The 24,700-nt window shown below is 44.6% G+C and overlaps 1 protein-coding gene across 2 annotated transcripts in view; it reads right to left on the bottom strand.

Annotated features, from left to right (window-relative positions):
* MCMDC2 (minichromosome maintenance domain containing 2) overlaps window positions 1-24,700 on the bottom strand; it is a 1,176,074-nt gene that overhangs the window by 857,041 nt on the left and 294,333 nt on the right. For both annotated transcript variants that reach the window (XM_085604114.1, XM_085604113.1), the window contains exon 5: window positions 20,582-20,704. In XM_085604114.1, the coding sequence (XP_085460240.1) occupies window positions 20,582-20,704 (123 nt within the window). The remainder of the gene's footprint in view (window positions 1-20,581; window positions 20,705-24,700) is intronic.

Genomic DNA, 24,700 nt, shown 5'->3' on the forward strand with positions numbered 1-24,700 from the left:
TTTCCTCAGAGCATTACAGTGATCTCCATATTCCCAATCTCTCAGTCTCCCTCCCTCCACTTCCCTGATACATGCACAATTAGTTGTCCCCGTATTGCAAACTTGTAGGCTTCCCAGAGAACGACCTTTTAGCCCACTGTGCCTCAGTTCTCTTGAAAATAGTTGATTGTTGATTAGGTGATCAACTCTCTAGTGCCTCAATCAGGTAGCTCCCAGATGTCAAGCCTCAACTGCCCTTTCGACCTTGAAACGCCTGTTGTGTGGTGTGTTTGAAATGACACAAATGATAATTTGGCACCAGTCTGCTAATCCAGGTAATCTAGTCTGGTGTATTCACGGAGGATCCTACCTCCAGAGGTCTGCCAGTCCCAGTGCCTCAAGAAACTGTGATAAGCGCTGGTCAACCTGGGGTCTTTCTATGGAGGCAGTTTCCCTGTCCATCTCTCTGTTAACCGTTAGACTGAAGACTCTACTAATAAGTTGGAGAGTCTCTGATAGCCTCGTTATCCAGCCCCCAATTTATCAAGCTCCGCCAATTGTAGCCCCTGGGGAAAGTAACTCGTAGCCAACACCAAGTCCTCTCCATTCCAACGCCTGCGCACCAGCGCCTGACATCCCAAATCGTTAACTGAGGAACTGCATGACCTGCAGTGGGAGAGACTTGGGGGCCAGGATTCCCAACCCGCTGGACCCCTGGCAAAACCAGCATGAGCCAGTAGCTTGTATCTACCATGGGGGAAAAAAACACAACAGTTACTCACAAAATGGGTTTCCTGTTGAAAGATAATATCTGGGTCTTGCCTGAAAAAATATTTCTACACAGTGCTCCGTTCAAGTTTGCTGCATCTCAAGCCATTCACATTCCAGGAGAGTATTTTCAGGGTCGACCCTGAGGGTATCTGCTGGGGGTGTAGGTCTCACCATTCTTGAGGTTTTCTGGCTTTACGCTGAGTTGCCTGTCTCGTCCAGGAACTTGTGTTGTTGAATTTAGGCCATAACCTTTTCTCTGTCTGGTTTTTTGTTGGGGCTGCGCTTGAGCACCAGTTCAGTTTCTGTTTGGGTCTTTGCCTCTGCCAGCCCCCAGCTTCTCTTTCACTTACTGTTCTATAGTTGGATGTCCCAGCACCTCCAACCACTTCCACGCCTTGGCGGCCGTCACAAAGAAGTGGGATCTGCCCTGATCAACAATTCTCAATTTGGCTGGGAAGAACAGGGTGTTTTTGAGATTCAGTGTTCCCAGGTGGTGCTTCACTGCTATGAAGGTTTCTCTCTGGCTCTGTATAGCATTAGATAAGTCTGGATATAGGTTTATGGAACCTCAGCCGAGATCCTAAGGGCCATGTGCATGGGCTACCTGAAGAATGTTGTCTCATAAATTTAAATGTCTAGTGACCACTGGTCAGGGCAGCATCCCAGGCTTTGGTGGCCTGTCCGCTACCCAGTGGGCCATCTAAACAGTAAACAGGTTCAACACTGTCCCCCAGTACTGTGAATAGGAGCTACTTTTCCAGAAACAGTTCCATGCAGGGGCCCTCTGCCCACTTTGGGAGTCACACATTATTGCGCCGGTATCTGCCTTCCCGATCCTATATATACTCCTGTAGGTGGGCAACAGTCTTCTGCAAGTGGCGGAGCTTGACATCATTTTTTGAGAGGGAGGGTTTCAAGTGGGCCAGAGATGATTCCGTCTCATCCACACGCTCTGCAAAGCTTTTTTTGTCCGCCTGAAGTAGGCCCAGGTCAAGCAAGGGCCACTGCATCAATTTTGTTTTCTAGAATCATTTTAGTATCACAGAATGTCTCTAGTATCGCCGCAGTGTGAGCCGCAAGCCTTTGCTCTCCCTCGGCTGAGGCGTGCGCCCGCAAGTCCTCCCCAGATCTAGGGGGTTCATTGCAGTGCCCATCTTTTGTGATTTGGACCTCACCATGGTCGCGCTGGCTTCTCAGGTGCCAGCGGCTTCCCTGCTGGAAGTGTCTTGACTACGGGTCCCCTAATTGCCGCTCCGTCTCCTCGCTCAAGCCGCCTTACACCAGTGCCCCTCTCCACCCCCGGAGACCCTGGGCGTCTAACCCTGGCATCCTGGGAGCCAACCAGACGGTCCCACCGGGCCACTCCCAAGTGGCCGAACGGGCCAGGCACCAGATGGCGACAACAGGACCCCCTGCAGACACGAGCACACGACTCACCTCATCATTCAGATCTCTGGCCCGGTGCTGTGTGATTGACCAGGCTGTCACGCTGGGCTCGATCTCCAAGCTCTTCTGTTCTTGGGGACCCCTGCTTGGCACAACTAGGGGCCCCAGGGGTCCCCGTCTGTTCTCCTCTCTCAGGCCTTCACTGCTGATGTCCCTTGGCTTCCGCCCCATCTGTCTGGGTCTCCTGCTGGTTCTCTGCAATTACCTGGGGGGGAACCCTAGCCCATCTACACTATCTCCACTGCCCATGGCGCTGGCCCCGCTCAGACAGCAGGCACTCTGGCCAATTTGTGAGTCGCAGTAGCAATCAACATTGGGCCGCCAAGGCGCACAGCCCTGCCACAGGTCTCTGCTTGGCCTACCCCAGCTTCTTATCACTGTTACTAGGGTCCCCTACTGCAGAGAATTGCCTCCTCTCAGAACTCCGGGGCCTTAGGAAAAGTCCTCTGTGGGACTTGGCACCGGAGCTTAGGCTTGTGCGGCGGGCTCCATTCGTTGCTGGCCATGGCCCAACCATGACACTACTTTCTATATCACATATTTGTGATTTTTCTCAATAAACCTTAACAAAGAAACACTCCGATACTGACCACTTTTGTCAAGAAATTATATCTATTTGTGGTTCATTTATGTGTTCTTTTGTTCGATATTTCTAGTTTTCACACACAGGTGAATACATTTCCTATCTCGAAATAATATTTTGTATATTATCATTTGCACTTCCTTATGTAAAAAAGACAACTTTGACTATATATTTTTGTAAAATGTTACTAAAAAATTAAAAGTACAGATTCTACTTCACTTTCTCACATATGTTGCTTTTGTGGAATCTGCCTCCGTTCCTCAGTTGTCTCGAGAAAGCCCCACTCGCCCATTTTCTAAGGCAGCAGCTGCTAGGCGGTCATTTAGAGAAAGCCTAAACAGTAATGCTTCTTATCAATCAGCCAGGATTCCAATTACTAATTGTAGATGCTGAAGCACATTAAGAATGTTGCACTTGTTTACTTGCTACAAGATATGGTTGTATTTTTGCAATAGGAGAGACCAGGTTCCCTCTTGTTACCCCATGTAAAATATTGTTGGTATACATTTGGCATTGCAGTAATGCTCGTCTTCAATTGAAAGCAAGAAAGACTGAATTGGCAACTTGTGTGCCTTTAGCTTCAACATATTAAAGTGCAGGTGACACTGCTTTTATGTCCAACTACTTTTCTCCATTAAATCTTGCAGTTATGCTCACTATTTGAGGTCGATAACTGTTCTGAAAATGTCCTCTATCAAGCAAGGAAGTAACCCTAGCCCTTCCAAGATACTGATAGTGCTTATGCACTTTTCTAAATAAGCAGGTCAATGCTAGCCAAGATTTTTGCAATGAGCTAGTAAAACCTTCCAATCCAAAGTACTTAATGTATTTCCAAATTTTCCACCAACTTTTCCAAACCATCTAATGACCAAAATCCTCACCCAGAAATTGACACTCAATATTATTTTCCTAACTTTATACCCGTATCTCAAGAGCAAGTCAGGACCCTCCTGTCTAGCATTAAATCAGGTTTCCCAGATGACCCATGCCCACCCAAATGGCTACATCTCTCTATAGAGCTCATCTCTGCACATCTTACACTCGTCTTTAACGAAAGTATACGTGCAGGCACTTTCCCTATACTATGGAAGAAATCAGCAATACTCCCCCTTATAAAAAAGGCCAATCTTCCAGCATCAGATCTCTCAAATTATCTCCCCATATCACAGCTACCCTTGCCAGCCAAAATATTAGAACATTTTCTCAATCAGCAACTATCTGTTTTCATAAAGGAAAACAACTTATTAAACGATTCGCAATTTGGATTTCAGAGCCAACACAGCACCGAATCAGCTCTCATAGTTGCCGCAGAAAGTATTAGATCTATCGTAGACGGAGGAGATAACGCAGCCTTTATACTGTTGGATTTCTCAGCGGCGTTTGATACTGTCAACCACAGCATTCTGCTTAATCGCTTTATGAGCTTGGTATTGGAGATTGTTTTATTCCATCGAGGTACCCCAATATAGGCTCAGGTAATATCCTAATACTTCACCTATATTCTTCCCTACATTACATACTTTCTTAGGGACTGACCTTTTACTTAGATACGACACTGTACACAAAACGCAGGATTTTCCCTGGTAAAGGCCTCATACATTATGCATGAGGATTCTTGGAAACTCAGCAGGACTACCATCTCCTGTATAATATCTATGTATAACGTTCATTCCCGACATCATCCTAAGTCCGACAAATGGCACAGCAAGGTAGAACCCCCGGGGAGACCTTTGGGTATATAAACATCACACCTTGCTGAGACAAACAGAGGAGATCAGGATTTCCCTGCCGACACACACTGACATGAGACGCTGAGGTTCCGGCATGCATCTACTCCAGCTCGCAGAGGTCTAACATCCCTTGCAGGGTGTCCAACTTGAGACCAAGACGGGGTCCCACAGTCTCTCACTTCACGTAATGGGGTTGACTTTATCGTAGAGGGATTGGCTTAACACCTACATACATGCTAGGTACACTTAGGTACATCTAGTTAGGGTAGCATCGTAGGAGTACACATTTTTATTGTCATGTATTTTATATACTTGCCTGTATTGATGGTTATAGCAAAATGGTATAAATCTACCATCCTTTTACTTTCTTAGTGCTCCTAATCATTTATATCTTTTACTGTCTAGCTGTTGTTTCAGTACACCTATTTTACACCAGAATAACAACTGTTTGATAAATGCTTACTGAAAAACGTCCATACAGTTTATTCTGTGTATATCTCTGAGACTAAGTGAGCACGAGTGACTGAGTGAAAAGTAATACACTGTTTCCACGGTCCTGAGGGATCAGGGTTGTCATGTTAAATAGTTGCCAAGAACTATTCTCTCCTTGGTAAGAGGAGTTTGTAGTGGCACTGTGAGCTTGCTGTACACAGGCCAACATACCCGCTGGGGGTGTCTAGAATCAGTCTGACACCAGTCCTACAGTGTATGTTGTCTAAATGCGCAGATCCTATATAGGTTTTATAGAAACAACACAACAAGATAAAGACCACTCCCTATTAACTTCGTTTTTGGTGGATAGAGAACAATATATCACCCTAGAAAACTTTTCATCCACTACATGGAACCTTCTATTGTGGAGTCCCCCAAGGGGTGTCATTAAGCCCTACTTTATTTAATTTTTACATCAGTCCTTTAGTAAAAGTTATCAAAACCTTTGGTTTCTCAGTTGTTTGCCACACAGGCGACACACAAATTGTTGTATCACAGGAAATCCAGCGCATACAGCTTCCCAATTCTGCCTCTGTATGGAAAATTTTGGACCCTGGATGGTAGAAAACTGCCTGAGATTGAAATTAGGCAACAACACATTATTACTCTTCGGAAACAACATCGACTTTTGGTACCTGGTCTGGTGGCCATCAGATACGCGCCCTATTCCATCCCCAAAGGAAAATTTAAGAATCTGGGTGTCTTTTTTAATTTAAAAAACTCTCCTTTGAGAACGAGATCAATCAAACAGCTTCCTCGGTTTTCTTTCTTCTGAAGATTTTGAGAAAAATCCTACCTTATATCCCCTCTAATCTGCAGTAATCAATCATGTCTGCATTTATTCTGTCTAAGCTAGCCTATTGGAATGGCTATATATCCGTTTAGAACAAAAAATGTTATCCAAATTCCAGACCCTACAAAATTCTGCAGCCCACCTCATTTTCAGCCTCCCCAAATTTCATTCAGCATCCATAGCACTGAACCAATTACACATGCTGCCTATTAAAAATAGGATCATATTTAAGGCCTTTTGCACTGCCTTTAAGGCACTTCACAATATTAGCCCAGTGGCCCTTAGGCAGTATTTCCGCTGGTACAAACCTTCTAGACTGTTACGTTCTTCAGGCGCAAAGAATGTTGAAGTGCCCAAGTTCAGACTTTTTGGTTAAAGGCTTGTCAAATTGCAAATTTAGGACACAGGGCTTTTCCACGATTTCCAGCTCTAATCTTATCATCGGGTTATGCCTGTCACCAAACAGCCAGTTGTTTATCGTGATAATCTGCGAGGCCTGGTAGTAGAGGCGGATGCCAATACTCCCTCCACCATAAAGTGCCTGGGTTCATTCTGGAAGGGGATTCTGAGACGTTTACCAGCTCAGAAGAATTTATTGAACCATTATTGAAGTTTAGAGACAAAGGTTGGTGCGATAATGTATGGGGATATTTTGTGGAGTGTATAGAAAGCGAAGTAGGGACATTAACTTGAACGGGACTTTTTAACCTATTTTGGACATTGGCAAATAGGAACAGATGTTCAAATATCTCATGTGCACTGCATCAGGAGAACTATATTTAAATCTCCGCATTTCAGCTGATCAAGAGACCCCATGAGTCTAAGAGATTTAAAGTGGTTCTCAGCTATAAGCAGCTGTCAGGGACAAATATTACGGTTGGGAGACATATATTTCAACATATGTTGACTTGTTCCGAATCAAGTCCAAACTGGAGACTTCGCCATAAACTTGCAGTATTTGGTTTAGTCTCACTAGCATGTTATCCAGTCATTGCACAAATAGCGGCATGTTATCGCCGCATAATGAAACCCTGTCTTCCTCGCCTCTCAGCTATTGAAACACAGTTATCTGGGTATCCCTCCTCATTCATTCGGCCAGGGGCTCCAAACTAACGGCAAAGAGGAGACAGAGTGAGGATATCTCTGGCAAGGGCCTCTCTCAATTGAGAACTGGTGGTAGATCACTCGATTGACAAGCACATGTGACCGTGGCGCTTCGTAAAGGGCAGCGACATACCCAAGAAAGAAAGTTCAAGGTTCATCCTTTAGAGCACCATAAAATAAAGCGACAGAGGAATGTGTCAAATGCTTTTTAGAAGTCCACTAGGACCAGTACAGCTAGTCCCTGTAGTTCCTCCACCTCGCAAAGACTACCTTCGAGCACCTTAAACAATGCCTTGTGCTCCTGCTCGGCATGAAGTCATTTTTAACACCTTGCACTAGTGATTGCACTACCTTTGTATGTGTGCTAGACAGAATTTTCACCAATAGTTTGGCTTCCAAATCGATGCTAAATATAGGGTCGTATGATTCGCAATAGTCCACTGGCTTATGGTTGTGAAGGTACTTGAGAGAGTGGGCTCTCCTTTTATATACTGCTAGGTTCAGGATAGTGATGTCCCAGGGTCTTATGATATCCCTCGTACTCCGGTCTTGGGTTACTTTTGTTTTGCAGCATTTCTATGCGTATGCCAGTGACTGTAACTGATGCCTGTAATGAATACGTGTAAAGGAATTTGAGTGGTCGATGTCTGTTCAGCATTTTTCTAGATTTTCCTTAATCACTTGAAGAGTTACAGGTAAGATCTTTGGCTACCATTTTTAGTTTAGTCTATCCTGTCGATAAATACTGCTTGCTAGCATTTCCTTTGTTAATATTCATGACAATGCAATAGAATACAAAATTTCATAGCTTTGGTAACTAAAAGATTTAATTCTATTAAGGACGCTCTAATAAAGGCTCTTCTATGGCATTCAACCTAAAGTTGCCGGTGCGTGTCAGCACAAGATGCCGGGACAAGCACGGTGGCCCAGAATGAGGCCGTACTACACCAAGGTACAGCAAGAGATGTGGGTTGGTGTTGCCATCATGGGCTACTTCTACTACAAACTATCATATGGTTCATATGGATCCTCTGCTCATCCTTGAACAATGAATCATTGACTGTTAAAAATGATGAAGCGCCGTAAAGATGGAGAGAGATAAAGGCAACGAAACCTTAGCCACCATACTATACATTTTACCATGAGTTCTCTGTCCATGTCTGTGAAATATTGAGGACACAGAGGAGAATATTATTCCCACCTGGATTCTACTATTGTACTTAGCGATTGATATGTATATTTCAATTGCGGTTTATTTTTGAAATCTCAAATGTTGACAGTAAATTTATGACTTAATGATTACTGCTTTCCATGATGAGATTTGGTATTGTAAGAAGATTATTACTTTAGGATGGCTATCTTCTAAACTCAAGACCCCAGAAAGGGATAAGTTCATAGAATAGATATGCACACACTCTTTCAAGAAACGTGGTCCACTAAGCCGGTGTAACATGCTGGTTATGCAAATTTTAGCAAAGAGGCAATAACTAAAGGTAAGGGTAGACCCTCAGGGGGATTACCAACCTGGGTAAGCACTGTGTTAACCTGCATGGCACAGGAAATAATTATATCTTCCCCAGAAATTTTGTGGGTCTCATTGGTTTTCTCGTTCCTAACAGCCTACATCTACAATGCTTACCTAAGGCTAGGTGGGAATCATAGCAACTCCCCAACCACAGAGCTGCTGAATTCACATATGGCAACTGCCCCAGTGGAAAGGATTACATTTGTGGGCAGAGACTTCAATTGCCCATTTGAACCCTTGGATGAAATGCAGAAGCACTCCCCCAGAACGAAGACAGTGTTTTGTGTATCCCTAAACTGGCAATTACTCAGATTAAAAAATTGTCTCCCTTGGCAATACTAATTAATGCCTTAACATTGAATCAGGGCTTGAGAGCTGGGAAAGGCAGAATAACTTCCGATAAGGAAGGAAATCATACATTCAGCCGCACCCCTGGTACCAGTCTCATTGATTATATATTGGTAAGGTCCTGGCCGCTCGTGATCGATATGGCTGTACTATCTAGAGAGGACATCAAACATAATGCACTTGTTCTTGACCTCCCTGCCTGCTGCAAGAGGGCCAGTGTTCGTGAACCATTTCAACGTAGATTGCAAGTAACTAGCAACATGCGTACAGTAAAGTGGTCCACCATGGCTCTTTCACAAGAGGTGGTTGGGGATGCATACAACATAGTCACAGATAGTATTGAGGAGCTCCTTATACTGGACAGGGCCCCAAACCAGGGGGATAGCTTGAAACAAATTATCACTATTAACAATAAACTGTACACAGGATTAAAGGAGTATTTGTATGTGGCAACAAAAAGGGCCTTTGGGAAGAGAACCCCTCAGACTTGGTATAATTAAGCCTGTAAGCAAGCAAGGTCCACTCTTAAACAGCATGACATGGGAGCTATACAAGATCGGAGGGAGGTCTTCAAGAACACCATTAAAACTGCCAAAAGAGATTGGGAAGTGGGTAGGTCTGCTGGATGCAGTCAGGAAAGGAGATCAGCATTCCTTCTGGAACCTGATGTCATCAGGATGCCAGGAGGGAGTTTGTCTGATTGAGACCAACATCCCCGCTGCAGACTGGGCCGCTCACTTCTACAGTCTCATTTTCATGAAGAGAGAAAATAATGCTCACCACCTATTTTGCAGGCTAAAAAAACAGCTTGGGGGGTGAGTGGCGGGGGGGCTCGTTTGGGAGGGAGTACCAATGAAGAGATTGCACTGATTTAATTACAAGAAGTTAGATCTGCAATTAGCAAGATTGTCCCAAATAAAGCCCCTGGACCAGACAAAATCCCGGGGGACTTTTACTTGAGTAAGATTAAAGTTTGGAGCCCCTACTTTGCACTATTATTTAATTCCATAATCTCAGGGGCACCAGTCCCACTGACTTGGGTGGGGACAGAGGTAATATCAATCCATAAGAAGTGTGCCAGATCGGAGCCATGTAACTATTGGCCCATTAGCCTGATTGATATCTCCCAAACGTTGCTTAGAAGAATACTTCTCGAACGGCTACATGAATGGATGGGTGTGAGAGAGATTCTAACACCATCACAGGTGATTTTCCGTGAATGTACCACTACGGTGAACAAGGTCTTTCGACCTCAATTAATATTTAATTGGGATTTTGCATTTCATTATATCAATGAACATCATTTCATTATAAAATACATTTAAAGATATCTATAATCAGTTGAGAGATCACTGTGGAAAAAACAGAATTCATCATGTATTGCATATTCCGACATTTCAGACAAGGCACAGTAAACATTCTAGGTTTTATCCCCATGCCTAACATCTGATTTTGTATTAGTATATTTACTAGCCCTCAGCTGAGTACATCATCTGTAGTCGAGGATTACTATTTCGTGTTCTGTTTTTGTGAATTCTCACATGGCGTTTGGTGAATGCGTTCCCATTTAAACGCCATCAGTTTCGGAACCACCAATGTTGGGGTAAAACTATTAACCTTGGGGGTGAACTGGGGAAGCTGTTGTGGAGCTACCAGAGTGATATGTTTATGTGCTTGGTCGTGGTTGCAGTTTATGTTACAACATCATGTGTGTGGGGAGGGGCCGTGAAGGGTTGGCCTGACATGGTAGGTGGGAGTGTCCGATACCGTCCTATTACATTTCCCGCCCTAGGCGTCTGGGTTTGGTCTTATATCATCTTCCGTCGGTCTCCTGGGTGACAAAGGTGGAGTCTGTGATTGGGAGGCTGCCTGTGATGCCGATTGTGTTTCGTTAGTAAATCGATGCATTCATTGTGCCCACTCCAGAGATATGGGGTGCTTCCGTATTCCCCTCACTTCCTCATCTCTTAGTACCTCTTCCTCCTCCGTGTCCCATTTCTTCATGGCCCCTATCCAGGCTGCCTCGGGGTGTCCCGCCGGGGCATGGATATACCCCGTTTTGCTAAGAGAATGACTAAGGAGGCGAAGAGGCATTGTACCTTCTCGGTTTTCCGCCTGCTTCCCATGATGACATGGTCAGAATGTTGGTCGTCTCACGGAGTGTTTGGTGTATTCTGTCCCAGTATTGCGGAACAGTGGGGCAGTCCCAGAACATATGTTTGAAGTCCGCCTCAGGAGTCTGGCATCGGGGCAGGCAAAATGTGTGTCGGGATAAAAACGGTGGAGGCGATGTGGGGTTAGGTATGCCCTATGTAGGAAATTAAAACGTGCATTTTGGAGACCTTTTTGGGGTACACTTTGGCTTTTTCCCACTATTTATCATTAAAAACCCGGCCCGCTTCGTCTTCCCATGTCTGCCGTAGTGAGTCTAATGGGCAGAGGATCAATTCCCGAACGGCTTTGTATAGACAGGTAACTAAATGTCTACCTGCCCCCATATGCAATATAGTGTGTATTACTGGGTGTGTCGGGGGCTCCCCCTCGTTTAGGTCCCACAAAGGTCAACCGCTGTCTAGTAGCTGCCGATGTAGTCGGAACTGGCCCGGGGGAAGGTCATAGTGAGCGGCCATTTGGGCATATGTCCTTAGCTGTCCTTCTTCAAACAGGGACTCCATATCCGTGACTGAATGATCGGTACATACCTGAAGGGCTCGGGCGGTATAATATTTATAATTGCGAGGAAACCCTACCAGTGGGAGTAAGGGTGAGTATAGGGGCTTCTCCCTGGACATACGATGAATTTTCAGCATGCACGTACGGGCTATGGATACTTGCAACGGGTAAGTGCGGAGAGGTTTGGTACCTGGCATCCGCAATCTCTGTATTGCTGGGAGGGGTATCCGCCCTTCTTCGGTGATTGTTTCTCCTATGTGACGCTCCGCTGTCCAGTGCGACAACCACTGGAGTTGAGCCGCCAGAAAGTATGCTTCGAATGACGACGCTCCAAGTGCTCCTTGAGTTGTGGGCAAGTATAGTGTGGTTAAGGCCACTCTATGTCTACCTCCTCCCCAGATTAATGTGGTTAGGAGCGTGTCTAATTCCCAAAAGAAAGGGCGCGGCGGCATCACAGGAAGGTTGGTGAAATGATAAAGGAGCCTGGGGACCATGATCATTTTTGCAAGGGCTACTCGTCCAATGGGGGTGAGCTTTATGTTGCATTTGTTGACCTGCATTCTGCATTTGACCTGATTCCCAGGTCTACGCTTTGACAGGTCCTGGCAGACATGGGTGTTCCCAACAATCTTCTGGCCATTATAATAAAGCTACACAATCACAATTACGGCCAGGTCCAATGTGGACAACTGGGCGAGACAACGGACCCATTCCTTGTAAATAGAGAGGAAAGGTAGGGCTGTGTCCTCACCCCAACTCTCTTCACATTCTGTGTTAACAACCTGTTTTCATATTTGAATGCATGTGTTGTTGACGCCCCAAGTTTGGGGAGCATTAAGACTCCTGCTTTAATGTCTGCTGACAATACACTCCTACTATCGAAATTGCCCATGGGCTTCAAAAAATATTACACCGTTTCAAGATCTTTTGTAGCTAGAGGGGCCTGGAAATCAATGTGGCAAAAACTATAAATCCCTGCCACTCTACAAGATCCAACCAGAAGGCCACAGGGTCCCCCAGAACATGTACACACTTTTGAATACCTTAAGCTGACACTCACAGAACAGTTAGACTGGCGGTGTCACATTGAAAAGTGCAGGCTTAAACTAGTGCAATACATTGGGGGGCTGGCTAGAGCACAACAAGGATCTCACTTTCTCTCAATTTCACCGGTGATCCAAATATACAAACAGCAGGCCCTAGGAGCAGCCCTCTATGGTGCTGTGCTCTGGGGTCACAAGGATATGGCCAAATTGGTAATTGTGGAACACCGATTTCTACGCCAACTGACAGGATTACCAATCAGTACACCGCTATTTCCCCTTTGGCGTGATATGGGCCCCAGGCCAATCTCTAAGGGGGTGGGAGTAAGACCAATCCTGTACTGGAGACATATCTGGGCCACACCTGGTCTCAACTCCTATTGTGAGGGTCTGAAGGAAGTCCTAAGTATCTCTGGTTCAGGAAGCATACCCTGGTTCAAGTATATAAGAGAGACCCTGAGAAAGATGGAGTGTGGGAACTTGTGGGACGATCCGCAGGCAGCTGCGTAATCAATAAATCAATTTTATATGGAAATTATACACAGTACAAAATGAATCTATTACAGGCTCAACCCACTTTTGGCACCTTGACTGACTCCTTCCTTCTGATAAAGGATGAATTTAAATTAGAGCAGTTCCTCGATGAGATCGAGCCTCCATTAGCCAGGAAGCTGTATCTTTAGTTTTGGTACAGTACATTACCACTTACCCCTTTCACTGCTAAATGGACTAACATGCCTCAGCCAGTCAGGTACGCTTGTCCATTCTGTGGGATCATTAAGGAATCAGAAGAGCACGTTTTGTTCTTCTGTCCAGCCTAGCTGATCTGAAGGAGAAAATGGCTAGTTTCAGCTTGTCGGACTGTAGATGTCAGGAAACATACAGAGGCCTTTTGTATTCTAAAATCTGATGTGAGGCAAAGTTTAGTTTTTGCTGTATCTTGGTATCTGTCATTCATGTGGAGGATTAAGCAAAAGGTGAGCCTGCAACCAATCACTCCAGATACTCCTAAGGCACAAGGTTCCTCCTGAACCACACCCTTTGTAGCACTTATCTTATTATTTGTTAAAAGGGGTTTAGTGTGCACTGATTTCACAGATGTAATATATTTTGTGATAACAAGTGTGAAATGAATTCTATTAACCGTTTTAAATGTATTATTTATTTGTTATCATGTATATTGGTGTTAAGCATTTTTTTTATCTGGATCTGTATTTTAATAGTGCTTTTATGGCAGACTGCAGAAATAACTATTTGTATCAATATTAGTTTTAGTGCTGTATTTGATGGCAAGATCAATGAAGGCAAGAGACGTAATGAAAGAGGATAAGATGGACATGCGTTAGATTGTTATGGCATCTTTCGTTTGTAATTTTGAAATCGGGTCTGTCAGATGTTGTAATTTTACTTTGTTTTTTTAAATGGTTACTTTGAGTATCTAATTCCATAAAAAGCAAACAGAAATTAGCATAATACTCTCCTCTGTGTCCTTAATAGAATTAAAACTTTCAGATGGATAAAGCTAGGTCATTTTGTATTCTAATTGCTCCCGGGTCAGATTCTGAGGACGCCAAGTCCCTAACCTGGGGTCCAACCTTTTAAGAGTGGAACTGTTCCTGTCTGTCGCTAAGGCTCAATTTGTGTTTGTCGGTAGGAAAACCACTCACTGGGCCCATTCTGCTAGAACATCTAAATTGATCAAGAGATGGGTCTCCTTGGATTTTAAGGCCATATATAATATCTTCAAAAGAGGTTCTGCCAAATCCAGCAGTTTGTCCTGGCATCCTTGCCAGGGTCCTATCTAAGCTCTTACTAGGGTCCCGAGAAACTCGCTTTGTATCATTCTCCTACACTGCAGGCACCATGACCTCGAACATTACTCTGGGGCATTCTCCTCTGAAGCTATCTTGCATATCCTTGTCAAGGGTCTTCCATAGTCTAGCCTGCTTATAAATGGCCATCCAGTGAGCGTGGGTATACAATGCTTTCAAGGTCGAAGAGATAATTCACAGTGGGTCAACAGGGACAGAGTCAGACTGACAAAGATCCTCTTTCTTGCTTGCTCGCTCGCTCGTTCCCTCCCACTTTCTTTTCTTTTCCCATGGGGAAAACCAAGAACTCTGGTTCTTTCCTAGGAAGGATAGTGAGCCCTCCAAATCATATGCACTATCCTCCAATGAGAAGAGGGACTGTGAATCATCAGAGGAAAAATTCCCATCTTCTGGTTGTTCTTGAAAGCAAGGGAACAATATGTCACACTCCCAAGCATGCATTTCATTGATTTTAGACAGGAACCCCGGTTTTAATTTCTCAAGGGCTTCTGTGAAGGAGCCTCTTTTACTCTTCCCCGTTGCGAGTGCAGTCTTTCTCCCAAGTCAGGATGACTATCTGCAGCAAGACACTTCTGTTGCTTTTGTGGTCCCAGTGGTACTTCAACAGGTCTGTTTGCCAGCTCAATGCAGGAGTGCAGGGACTGCAGTGCAAGAGTGTGAATCTTCTGTACAGTATAGTGGTCTGTGGCCCCCAAATCCAGGGAGATGTTTTTCCCCTATCATGATTGTGGGGACCTCCTACCCCAGCATCTCCAGAACCACCTGCCTTGCCATCACAGTAAGCGACAATAAGGCCTAGATAATGCCTCATAAAGCTCTGACTGGTGGCAAAGTAACAACCCCTCAGAGTTATAATGAGGGTGTCGGTACAAGCCCTAGTCTGTGTTAACTAAGCTGGCCCTGGGTTCACCCAACTGAAGATCCTGCCAGAGGTGCTGCTGGAAATTGTGAAAAAAAAACCTGTCAAATCAATATTCCCCAAGTGGCAGTGCCACCATAGAATTTTTACAACTGTCAGTAATGTCACAGTATGGTATCATACTTGAAGCTTCAGGGCGGGGGCATTATACAATGAGTGGAAGTGGAACACAAGGTGGGTGTCGGTTGAAAACGGCTTGCTCCGAAATAGAGAAGTATGGAGCCACTGCACCACAAAGTGGTATCCGCCTCCTGAAAATAAATAATTTTATTATTGAGTGAGAACCAGTGTATAAATTTATTATCAATCAGACAATTGAAAGCATCTTTATCCCTGTGGGGAAGCAGTAAAGAAAGAGGTTAAGATGACAGCATGTGATACTGTTATGCCCCTTCAGCAAGTTGATTTGCTATTATATTCCAGAGTGATAGTTTTGGGACTGAGGCTGTTGGAACTTTTAGTTTTTACTCTGGTACCATGAATCCGAAATCCAAGAAAAAGCAAAGAAAATTAAACATATTTCTCTCCTTCTATTCTGCCTTAAAATGATGTTTCGTGGGGTCCTATGAAAATAAGTTACTTACCTGTATAGTAGCTCTCCGGTATTGGAATCTTTCATAGATTCACATGCTTGAATCATTCCCCGTTGTCAAAATGGGAGTCCCACAGTACATTATAATAGCAATGCAAAATTAAACACAGACTAGAAAGGCCCTTTATCTTTGTAGCATATCATACTCATTGTTAAAAAAGAGAGCAACCATAGGTTTGAACCAATCAGGCTGCCCTGCCCTCTAGAACACTCCTGTGAGAAGCTCCAGTCCCTCAGATTTTCAAAGCACGAATGTAGGAGATACACCCTGAAAAAAAAGAGAGAAAGGTGAGTTTCTCAGGGGAGGAGGGCAGGTTGCATGTGAATCTATGAAAGATTCCAATACTGGAGCACTACAGATACAGGTAAGTAACTTATTTTCTTACTCAAGTATTGGAACTGTCATAAATTCACATGCTTGAATCAGATTAAAAAGCAGTTAAGGAGCACATCGTTTCGGTAACATCTCTTTTTTTTTCTAACGTAGAGCATGAATCCATAGATATATCAAATCCAAAAACATATATAAAGCTATATACATACATAAATATAAAGATATACAAATACATGTAATAGGAAAAGAGTAGAAAGAAAAAATGTGCATAGCCAGAAAAGAGGATGGAGGGGTGATATAAAAAAGCTCCCCGTCACTGGAAAAAGATGTTGCAGTACCGCTTGAGCCACTGCTGTTTTGTTGGGAACAGCAGAATCCAAGCAGTAATGCCTGGTGAAGGTGAGTGCATTCTTCCAAGTAGCTACACTGCAGATGTCCAGAATTTGGACACCAGCAAACAGCGCTGTTGAGGCTGAAACAGCTCTGGTAGAGTGAGTGAGTACAGATGTCTGTAATGGCTTCCCTGCTGCTTGATGGCAATAGCGAATGGCGCTGGAAACCCAATGAGTAATACTCTGTTTTGAAAGAGGACAACCCTTTCGAGGAGCACAGTATGCCACAAAGAGTTGATCTGACCTGCGGAAGCCTTTAGTCTTTCGCAAATAGAACTTCAAGCACCTCTTGAGAGTCAACAAATGGAGGTCTCTCACCGCTGAGTTGCAGGATCTGGAAAGAATGTCTTGAGGATGAGCGGTTCCTTAAAATGAAAGTCAGAAGGTACTTTAGGAGTGAACTATAGGTTCGTCCGGGGGACCACTCTATCATTCCAGAATTGCAGGAAAGGTTCCTGAATGGTTAAACCTTGAATTTCAATTACTTGCTTGGCAGATGTCAATGCTACAAGGAGAGCTACATTCCAAGAAACAAATTTCAGATCCACTCTCTGAATGGGTTCGAATGGGTGCTTCATGAGCTGTGAGAGGACAATATTGAGCTGCCAGAGCGGGGTAGGAGGTTTGACTGGTGGAAAGCCCCTAAATAGTCCCTTGAGGAATTGCTTAACAATTCTAGATAACCATAATGAAGGTATGGTAGATGATCTCCTAAAGTGTGAGATAGCTGCTAAGTGGACCTTGATGGAGGCATGAGCCAACCATGATTTCGCCAAGTGCAGGAGATAAGGGAGAATCTCTTGAGGTGAATAAGAGAAAAGATGACCGTTAGCTTGTTGGCACCAAATGCAAAAAACACTTCCACTTCAGCTGATAGGTCTTGTTAGTACTGCTCGCACAAGCGCTGAACAGTATTTCCCTGCATTCCGACGATAGGTTCAGATGGGCAAACTCATTGTGCTCAGGAACCAAGCAGATAAATTAAGAGATTTGGGATCCGGATTCAGCACTTGGCCATGGGACATCGTTAAGAGAGATGGAATCAGTTTCAAGAGAATGCGATGTTCTCAGAGAGTAGGAAGATTTCTGTAAACCAATGTTGGCACAGCCAGCGGGGAGCTATGAGGATCTTCCTGCAGAGCTCAGCTTTCGTCTTCATGAGCAGTCTTGGCAGGAGGAGAATTGGAGGAAAGGTGTAGGCAAATATGCCTCACCATGCCATCAAAAATGCTTCTCCCATGATCCCCGAGGGTGATACCAGCTTGCGAAGAACTGTAATTTCTTGTCTGTGGGGTCGCAAACAAAATCAAGACTCAGTTTCCTCCACTAAAGGAAAATGAAGTTGAGTGGCCTGATCCAGTTCCCATTTGTGACACAATTACTTTAGTCTGCTTAGAGTATCTGCTGTGGTGTTCTGGTTGCTGGGAAGATGTTCTGCCCTTAGGGACACTTGGTTGCGAATTGTCCATTCCCAGATGCACTGAGCCTCTTGGGAGACAAGGTGTGATCTCGGGCTTTCGTGCCTGTTGATGTAGTGCATTGTGGTGGTGTTGTCCATCCTTGGAAGGAAAGCATGCAAGGCCAGATTGACCGCCTTGAGCTCCAACAGTTTGAAGTGAAAGATGCGATGCATCTTTTGCTGACGGGTTCTTTGACCTGCGTTGTGCTGCCTGAGAGATGACTGAATCAGGCTTTGGGTGACCGGTCAGACAAGCAGAAATGTCCTCCAGAGCCTTGTACTTTTTCTCCAGACGGGGGAGGACCGCAGTCACTGGGGCCAGAGTCTTTATGACGTTCAAGCCCTCCTCCCAGATGTAACTTACAATGGGCATAGCTCTTACAGTTTTGCTAAATGGTTCCTTAAAATAGTAAAGGAAGCAATCTGTGTGCGTAGAAGGCATTGGTAAGTTGAAGTGCTTTGTTGCTCACTCTAGTAAATTGTGGAACCCACCAATATCTTCAGATGGAGAATCAACATTGACTGGCAAGGGAGATAATGGTGTGGGAATGAGATAATCATCACTTTCTTGGTGTGAGTCTCTGATCTCACCCTCCTCATGATCATCATGTCTCAGGAGCCTGCGGTGAATAGAGTACAGAAGAGTTGATTTTGCCATGGAATAGATGGAGGGATGAATGCTGTTGGCCCTGGAGGAGTGTCTGGCGCTGTAAGAGCAGAAGACGGAGGAAAACCCTTCCTGACAACATAAATTGCAAGTCAGTGACTAGTGCGGAGGGCATACAAACCATCTCCTACTGATGTTAATATTGGTCCTGAGGGACATAGTAGCTCTGACCTTCATACTCCCCCTCACAATAATCTTCATCTTGGCACTTTACATGCAGCTCTGATGGGCTGTGCGCATATCGGTAAGGTCCTTCATCATCAGAGGCCTGTTCTTCCAACAGCTGTGAGGGAAGCAATGGTGACACTTTATTAGGAGAAGTGTGCTCAGGGGTCAAATGCCTTAGTCTGTCCTGTTTTTTTTTAATTTTTTCAGCTTTTCACCTGTGTCAACGGGACTGTTGATGGCGTTGTCGGCAGAGCCGTCAATGGAGACGTGACCAACGCCATCAATACCATGGTAGTTGTCATTGAAAGTGACATCATCAAAGACGATCTTCAAGGTCGATGACAGCAGAAGTGGAATCATCAATGGAGCATGTACCTTCGGCGACGATACTGATCCCACCTTTGGTGTCGACAGTTGTATTAGATGACTCATCGACGAGGATCTCATGGAATCTGGCGTAGGAGGAGCACAGACAGCTACACGCGTTGACGATGGTGCAGATTTCTTCGTCAATGACGATGATTTCGGTGATAGTAAGTCTCTCGTTAGCAGTCTGTCAGGAGGGGAAATGAAGAGGGTTTCTTAAACAAATGTCTCACCTGAAGAGGTGGTGTATGTGGTTCCAACCTGTTTTGTGGTCTACTTGTATTACTGTTGCTCTTTTATCTCCTTTCACTCTCTGTGAAGAGATTTTGAAGAGCCGCACCTGTAAGAACCCTGAGAGGTCTTTTCTGAGGCTTTATGAGGTCTCTCAAGAGAAGAGCGAGAGTGAGGAGATCTCTCCCTCTTATGAGACCTTTTGGAGGATGAAAATGACACCCCCCAATGAATGTAGGTTTCTTCCTTGCTTTAAGCCTTTGCAGCCATAAGAGCAGACGCCCCTCATGGTTGTTCAAAATTGTATTGGAGAAAGTGCGACATACATTGCATTCTTTGGCCTTATGGTCAGGATAAAGGCAATAAATGCAGTCTCTGTGAGGGTCATTGATGTGGAGCTGCTTCTTGGAACACGTACTGCAGGCCCTGAACAGGCTCTTCCTCTCTTTGTCTGAGTAAAGAACAAATACAGACTCAAGATTAAGAGAATAGCAGTCTGCAAGTCTATATCAGCCAGAAAAAAAGGAATTTAAGTGTTTAACCAAGCTCTGGAATGAAGAAAACTGAGCAGCGCTCAGTGGAGACTCCCTAGAATGATGTGCGGTAGAAAATCTGGAGGACTGGAGCTTCTCACAGCAGTGTTCTAGAGAGCATGGCAACCTGATTAGTACAAACCTATGTTTGGTCTCTTTTTTAACAATGACTATGATATGGTACAAAACTAAAAGTCCTAGGGTCTTTCTAGTCTATGTTTAACTTTGCACTGCTCTTATAATGTACCATGGGACTCCTATCTCGACGACGGGGAATGATTCAAACATGTGAATCGATTACAGTTCCAGTACTGGAGTAAGCTGTGCTACCTTTCAATGGACAGTAGTAGCACACAATTAAGATACGACAACTTAATACAATTAAAAAATCAATTTATGCTCACAGCTGTTCATCTGCTTGCAGTGTAATGCCAACATGTGTGCGGTTACATACAAAATTAGCTAGAAACACACTTTGATATGTAGATTAACCATATGTTATACTTGTTACATGGGTTAAATACTGGGTTTAGTGATATATGTGATGTACATTCGAATGCAAAATTGAGCTAAAAAATGTAATACAAAATAAATATATTACCCCCGAGAACTCTGGATTTCATATCTTCTTTAAGTGGTGAAGCACAGAGGTCACATAAAAAATCTTGCCTGATGGTTGCTGATTCTGTTGCACCAGGTGTATGCACTCTGATATACTGATACCCTGATTTGAAATTAAAAAAGTTGCTGCATGTGAATAACTGTGTGATTTAGGGTTTAATGAGATTATAGATTCATTAACACAACTTTACTAATCTGTATCTTCTTCATATAAAGATACATGTAATGGTGGTCAGATTTACTGACTTGGGATGTCTGTTTAGGCATTCATTGGGTTTAGCACAATAATAATGCAATCATTTCACACTATACAATGAACAAGTTACTTACCATTGGTAATGCCTTATCTGGTAGAGACTCTATGCAGCTGAGAATTCCTTACTTTAGAATAATCCCCAGAAGTCAGACTGGATCCGGATGTATTTTGAGCAGTAACCCTGCGTGCCGGTAGGTGGCGTAGTTTGGCTCTGTAACGGCTGTGCCGGAAGTGACATGTGCGGCACCTATATAGGTGCCACTTTGGTGCACTGACGTCAGTTACTTTCACAATTTTCCACACCAGGAGTGAAAGAGCCACGATGAGAACTTGCCAACGGAGTAAAAAAATGCTAAGGCCCCGAGAAGGGTGTCCCTTATACTCCTATCGGTTCACAGAGCGTGGAGGATGGGAGAGTCAGTAAGGAATGTGCGGCTAGATAGAGTCTGTACCAGATAAGGCATCACTGAGGGCAAGTAACTTTTTCATCTGATAGATACTTCGAGCTGCAGATTACTTACCTTAGAATAGATTCCCAAGCAATGCCACCCCGGAGGTGAGTCTGCAAGGCCAATTTTAAATTAAAATGTCCTATAAGACTGTATGGGAGAAGTGCCCACCATGACAGGTCTGACTGTCTAGACAGTAGTGTTTGGTAAATATATGCAAAAATGCCTACATTCCTGCCTGACAAATGTCCAGGACAGGGCCCCCGTGTGCTAAAGCAGCGGTCACAGCCTTAGCTCTGATAGAATGAGCCCACAAACCCTTGGGGATTTGTTTCTTGGCCAATGATCCATCACTTTATGCAGGGCACTATCCATCTTGAGATGGTCTTTTCTGCGTGGCCTTCCCTTTTTTATAGCACCTACACACCTCACCAAGAGTTATGTTATGTTATGTTATTTATATTTTTATAGCGCACAGCTGCCCCAGCAAAGGGGCGTCCTGGCGCTATGACAGATTGTCCACCCGGAACTCTTTTGTATGATCAAGGAAGAACGATAACACTTGTTTTGGGTCCAGATGGAAGAGTCTCTCCTAATCTTTGGAGGGGTGAGACGGAGCAAAGATGGTAGGCAGGGTGATGTTCTGGCCTACATGGAAGTAACAACCGTTGGAAGGTAGCAAGTGTCCAGAGGACCAGCTTGTTTGGGTAGAAGGTGGTGTAGGGAGGGTGTGCCAAGAGTGCCTGCAATTCACTGACCCTCTTGGCCAATGTTACGGCCAATAGAAAGGCATGTTTGATGTTCAGAAGTCTAGAAGGGCATTGGTGCAGAGGCTCAAAGGGTGCACACACCAAGAAGGTGAGAACAAGATTTAGATCCCACTGGGCATGATGAATGGCCTGGGGAGAAACATGTACTGCAAGCTTTTAAGAAACCTAGCCACAACATGTGACTAAAATAAAAAAGGTTGGTTTGGCATGTGCAAGGATGCCGAAATGGCTAAAAGATAACCTTTAACTGTGGCCAGAGCCGTGCAGGGATAACAATAGAGCAACCAGAAGAACCTTGGATAAAGGTGCAGAAAGGGAATCAATGGTATGGGAATCACACCATGTTACAAACTTATCCCAATGGCAGGCGTATACCGACTCGGTTGAGGGACACCTGGCTGCCAGAATAACATCATAGACTTCAGAAGGGAGGTCAAAATCTGTCAACTGTTGCTGCTCAATCTGCATGATTGAGGGTGAAGTGTGCGCAGGTTCGGGTGCAGAACTCTACCTCGTTGCTGCGACAGAAGATCCTCTCGAACAGGCAGTGTGATTGGAGGAGCCTTTAGCTTTATGGACTAGGTCGGAGCACATGTCTTGCCTTTCTTGATATTTTAAGACTTATCAAGGTCTTCATATCCGGGTGGCAGCTCATTATCGTCATAAATCTTGACATATGGAATTTGGCAGCCTCTTTTTGGGTCAGGTGTATACAGGCTACATATCGTGAAAGCAACAATATATTTGTAGACAAACAGTATTGAGTGAAAATAGAGGTTATATATTTCTGGGATCAGCTGCATCAATATTTCTCAAAATTGGAGTGACTCGTATGATCCTGTTGGCCTTTGGGACGACTTCGAAACTCATGCTTATCAATCTACTTTTTCAATCATTACCCCTTGAAATAGCTTTGAAAAAGTCTCAATCAGGAATGAAACACATGTCGGCTGAAACCATCTGAGAAGCATTGCTGCCAACATCTCTGTAGTTACTGTTGTAAAGATGTTAATCACAGTTCCAACATTGTGCACTTCTCTGTAATAGCAGGATCAAGTAAAAATATTGTTAATCTTAATATTTGAAGCGGTGATGAAAGTTCTTTTGAGTCTGTTTGATTATATTGTTCATTGGAATATATTGTGTGCATTCAAAACGTACAAATAATAACACTAATTGACCTAGACCAAAATAATTCATTTTGGATACAAGAAAGGAGTGCTCCGCTATTCTTTGTTTTGTTCTTGCCTGGGAATTTGATTCACTGGTTCAGATATATACATTATTGGTAAGAGGTGTGTCTTAGCGTTAAGAGCATCGCTGTTGTGTTCATGTTCTTACACTGCTCTTAAGATAGGAATGTGCAACTACTGTACCACAGTTGCCTACTTGAATGTTTGATTGAGTTTGATGATTTGAATGATTGGAGGACTGATGGTCATGCTCAACAACTCGGAATACTATACCCTCCGTGCCTATTCCGGAGCCACAAGAATAACTTGGGCGCCGTCATTCCTGATCTTCTTGAGAAATCTGAGCAGGAGTGGTATTGGCGGTAAGGTGTACAAGAGGCCAAAGCTCCACTTGAGACAAAAGCGTCCCCGAGCGAGAGTCCCCTTGGAAACTTCAGCGCACAAAACTGCTAACATTGTGCATTCTCAGCAGTGGTGAACCGATTTAACCAAGGCTCTTCACACTGTTGAAAGAGTCCTAGCACCACCTCCGAATGGAAATGCTATTCTTGATCCGCTAGGCATCTTTGGCTGAGTTTGTCCACCCTGGCATTCCAACCATGTCCAGAGACGCAGAGCCTCTTGACAAAGGGTCAACTACTGCACCTCACCCTGTTTGTTGCAGTACCACATGACGCTAATGTTGTCCGTGAACACCTGTACCAACCTTCTCCTGACTGACAGAAGAAAAGCGTGCAATACAAAACGAGATAAACTGAAGCTCCAACAGGTTGATGTAGAGCCCAGATTCCACCAGAGACCAGAGTCCTCTTATCTTCACCTATCCCAGATGGCTGCCTCAGCCCAGGAGTGACGCATGTGTCACTTAAGTCAGCTCTGGATGTGGAAGCAAGAGGGATATGCCGCTGACCCAATTGCAGTTCGGTAGCCACCACTGCAGGCCTTTTGCGCTTCCTTCCGAGATCAGGTTCCACTGCAGAGCCCGCATATGCCAACGGCATGCGTCACAAGCAGGGTGCAGGAGGCCAAAAGGCCCAGCAGCCTCCGTCAGTCTCACCGAAATCCAGGATATAGGCGGACTGGCTCGACCTCTGGATAACTGTCCCACATGGTCTGTGGAAACCACGTCCTCGGCTACGAAAAAAGTTGAGAAACCTGCTGGCCCTGGTGGATGGGAGGGTAGGGATGGGAGGGTAGAAGAGCGTTTGAAACCCCCATCTGTGGCCACGAAAGGAGCGGAAGGCGGACTGGGATTGGCGAGGGGCCATAGAAAGGCCAAAGGACCTGGCAGTAGCCCTTCTGTTCTTAAAGCGCTCCAGTGCTGAGCCTGTCTTCTCCAAAACCAAACGGGAGCCATCAAAGAACATGTCCACGAGCGAGGCCTGGACAGCCCCGGAAAAGCAGGTGGATCTAAACCAGGCATAGTACCGA

This window comes from Triturus cristatus, chromosome 5_1 (genome assembly GCF_964204655.1).
Source record: "Triturus cristatus chromosome 5_1, aTriCri1.1, whole genome shotgun sequence".
NCBI classification, from domain to species: Eukaryota; Metazoa; Chordata; class Amphibia; order Caudata; family Salamandridae; genus Triturus; species Triturus cristatus.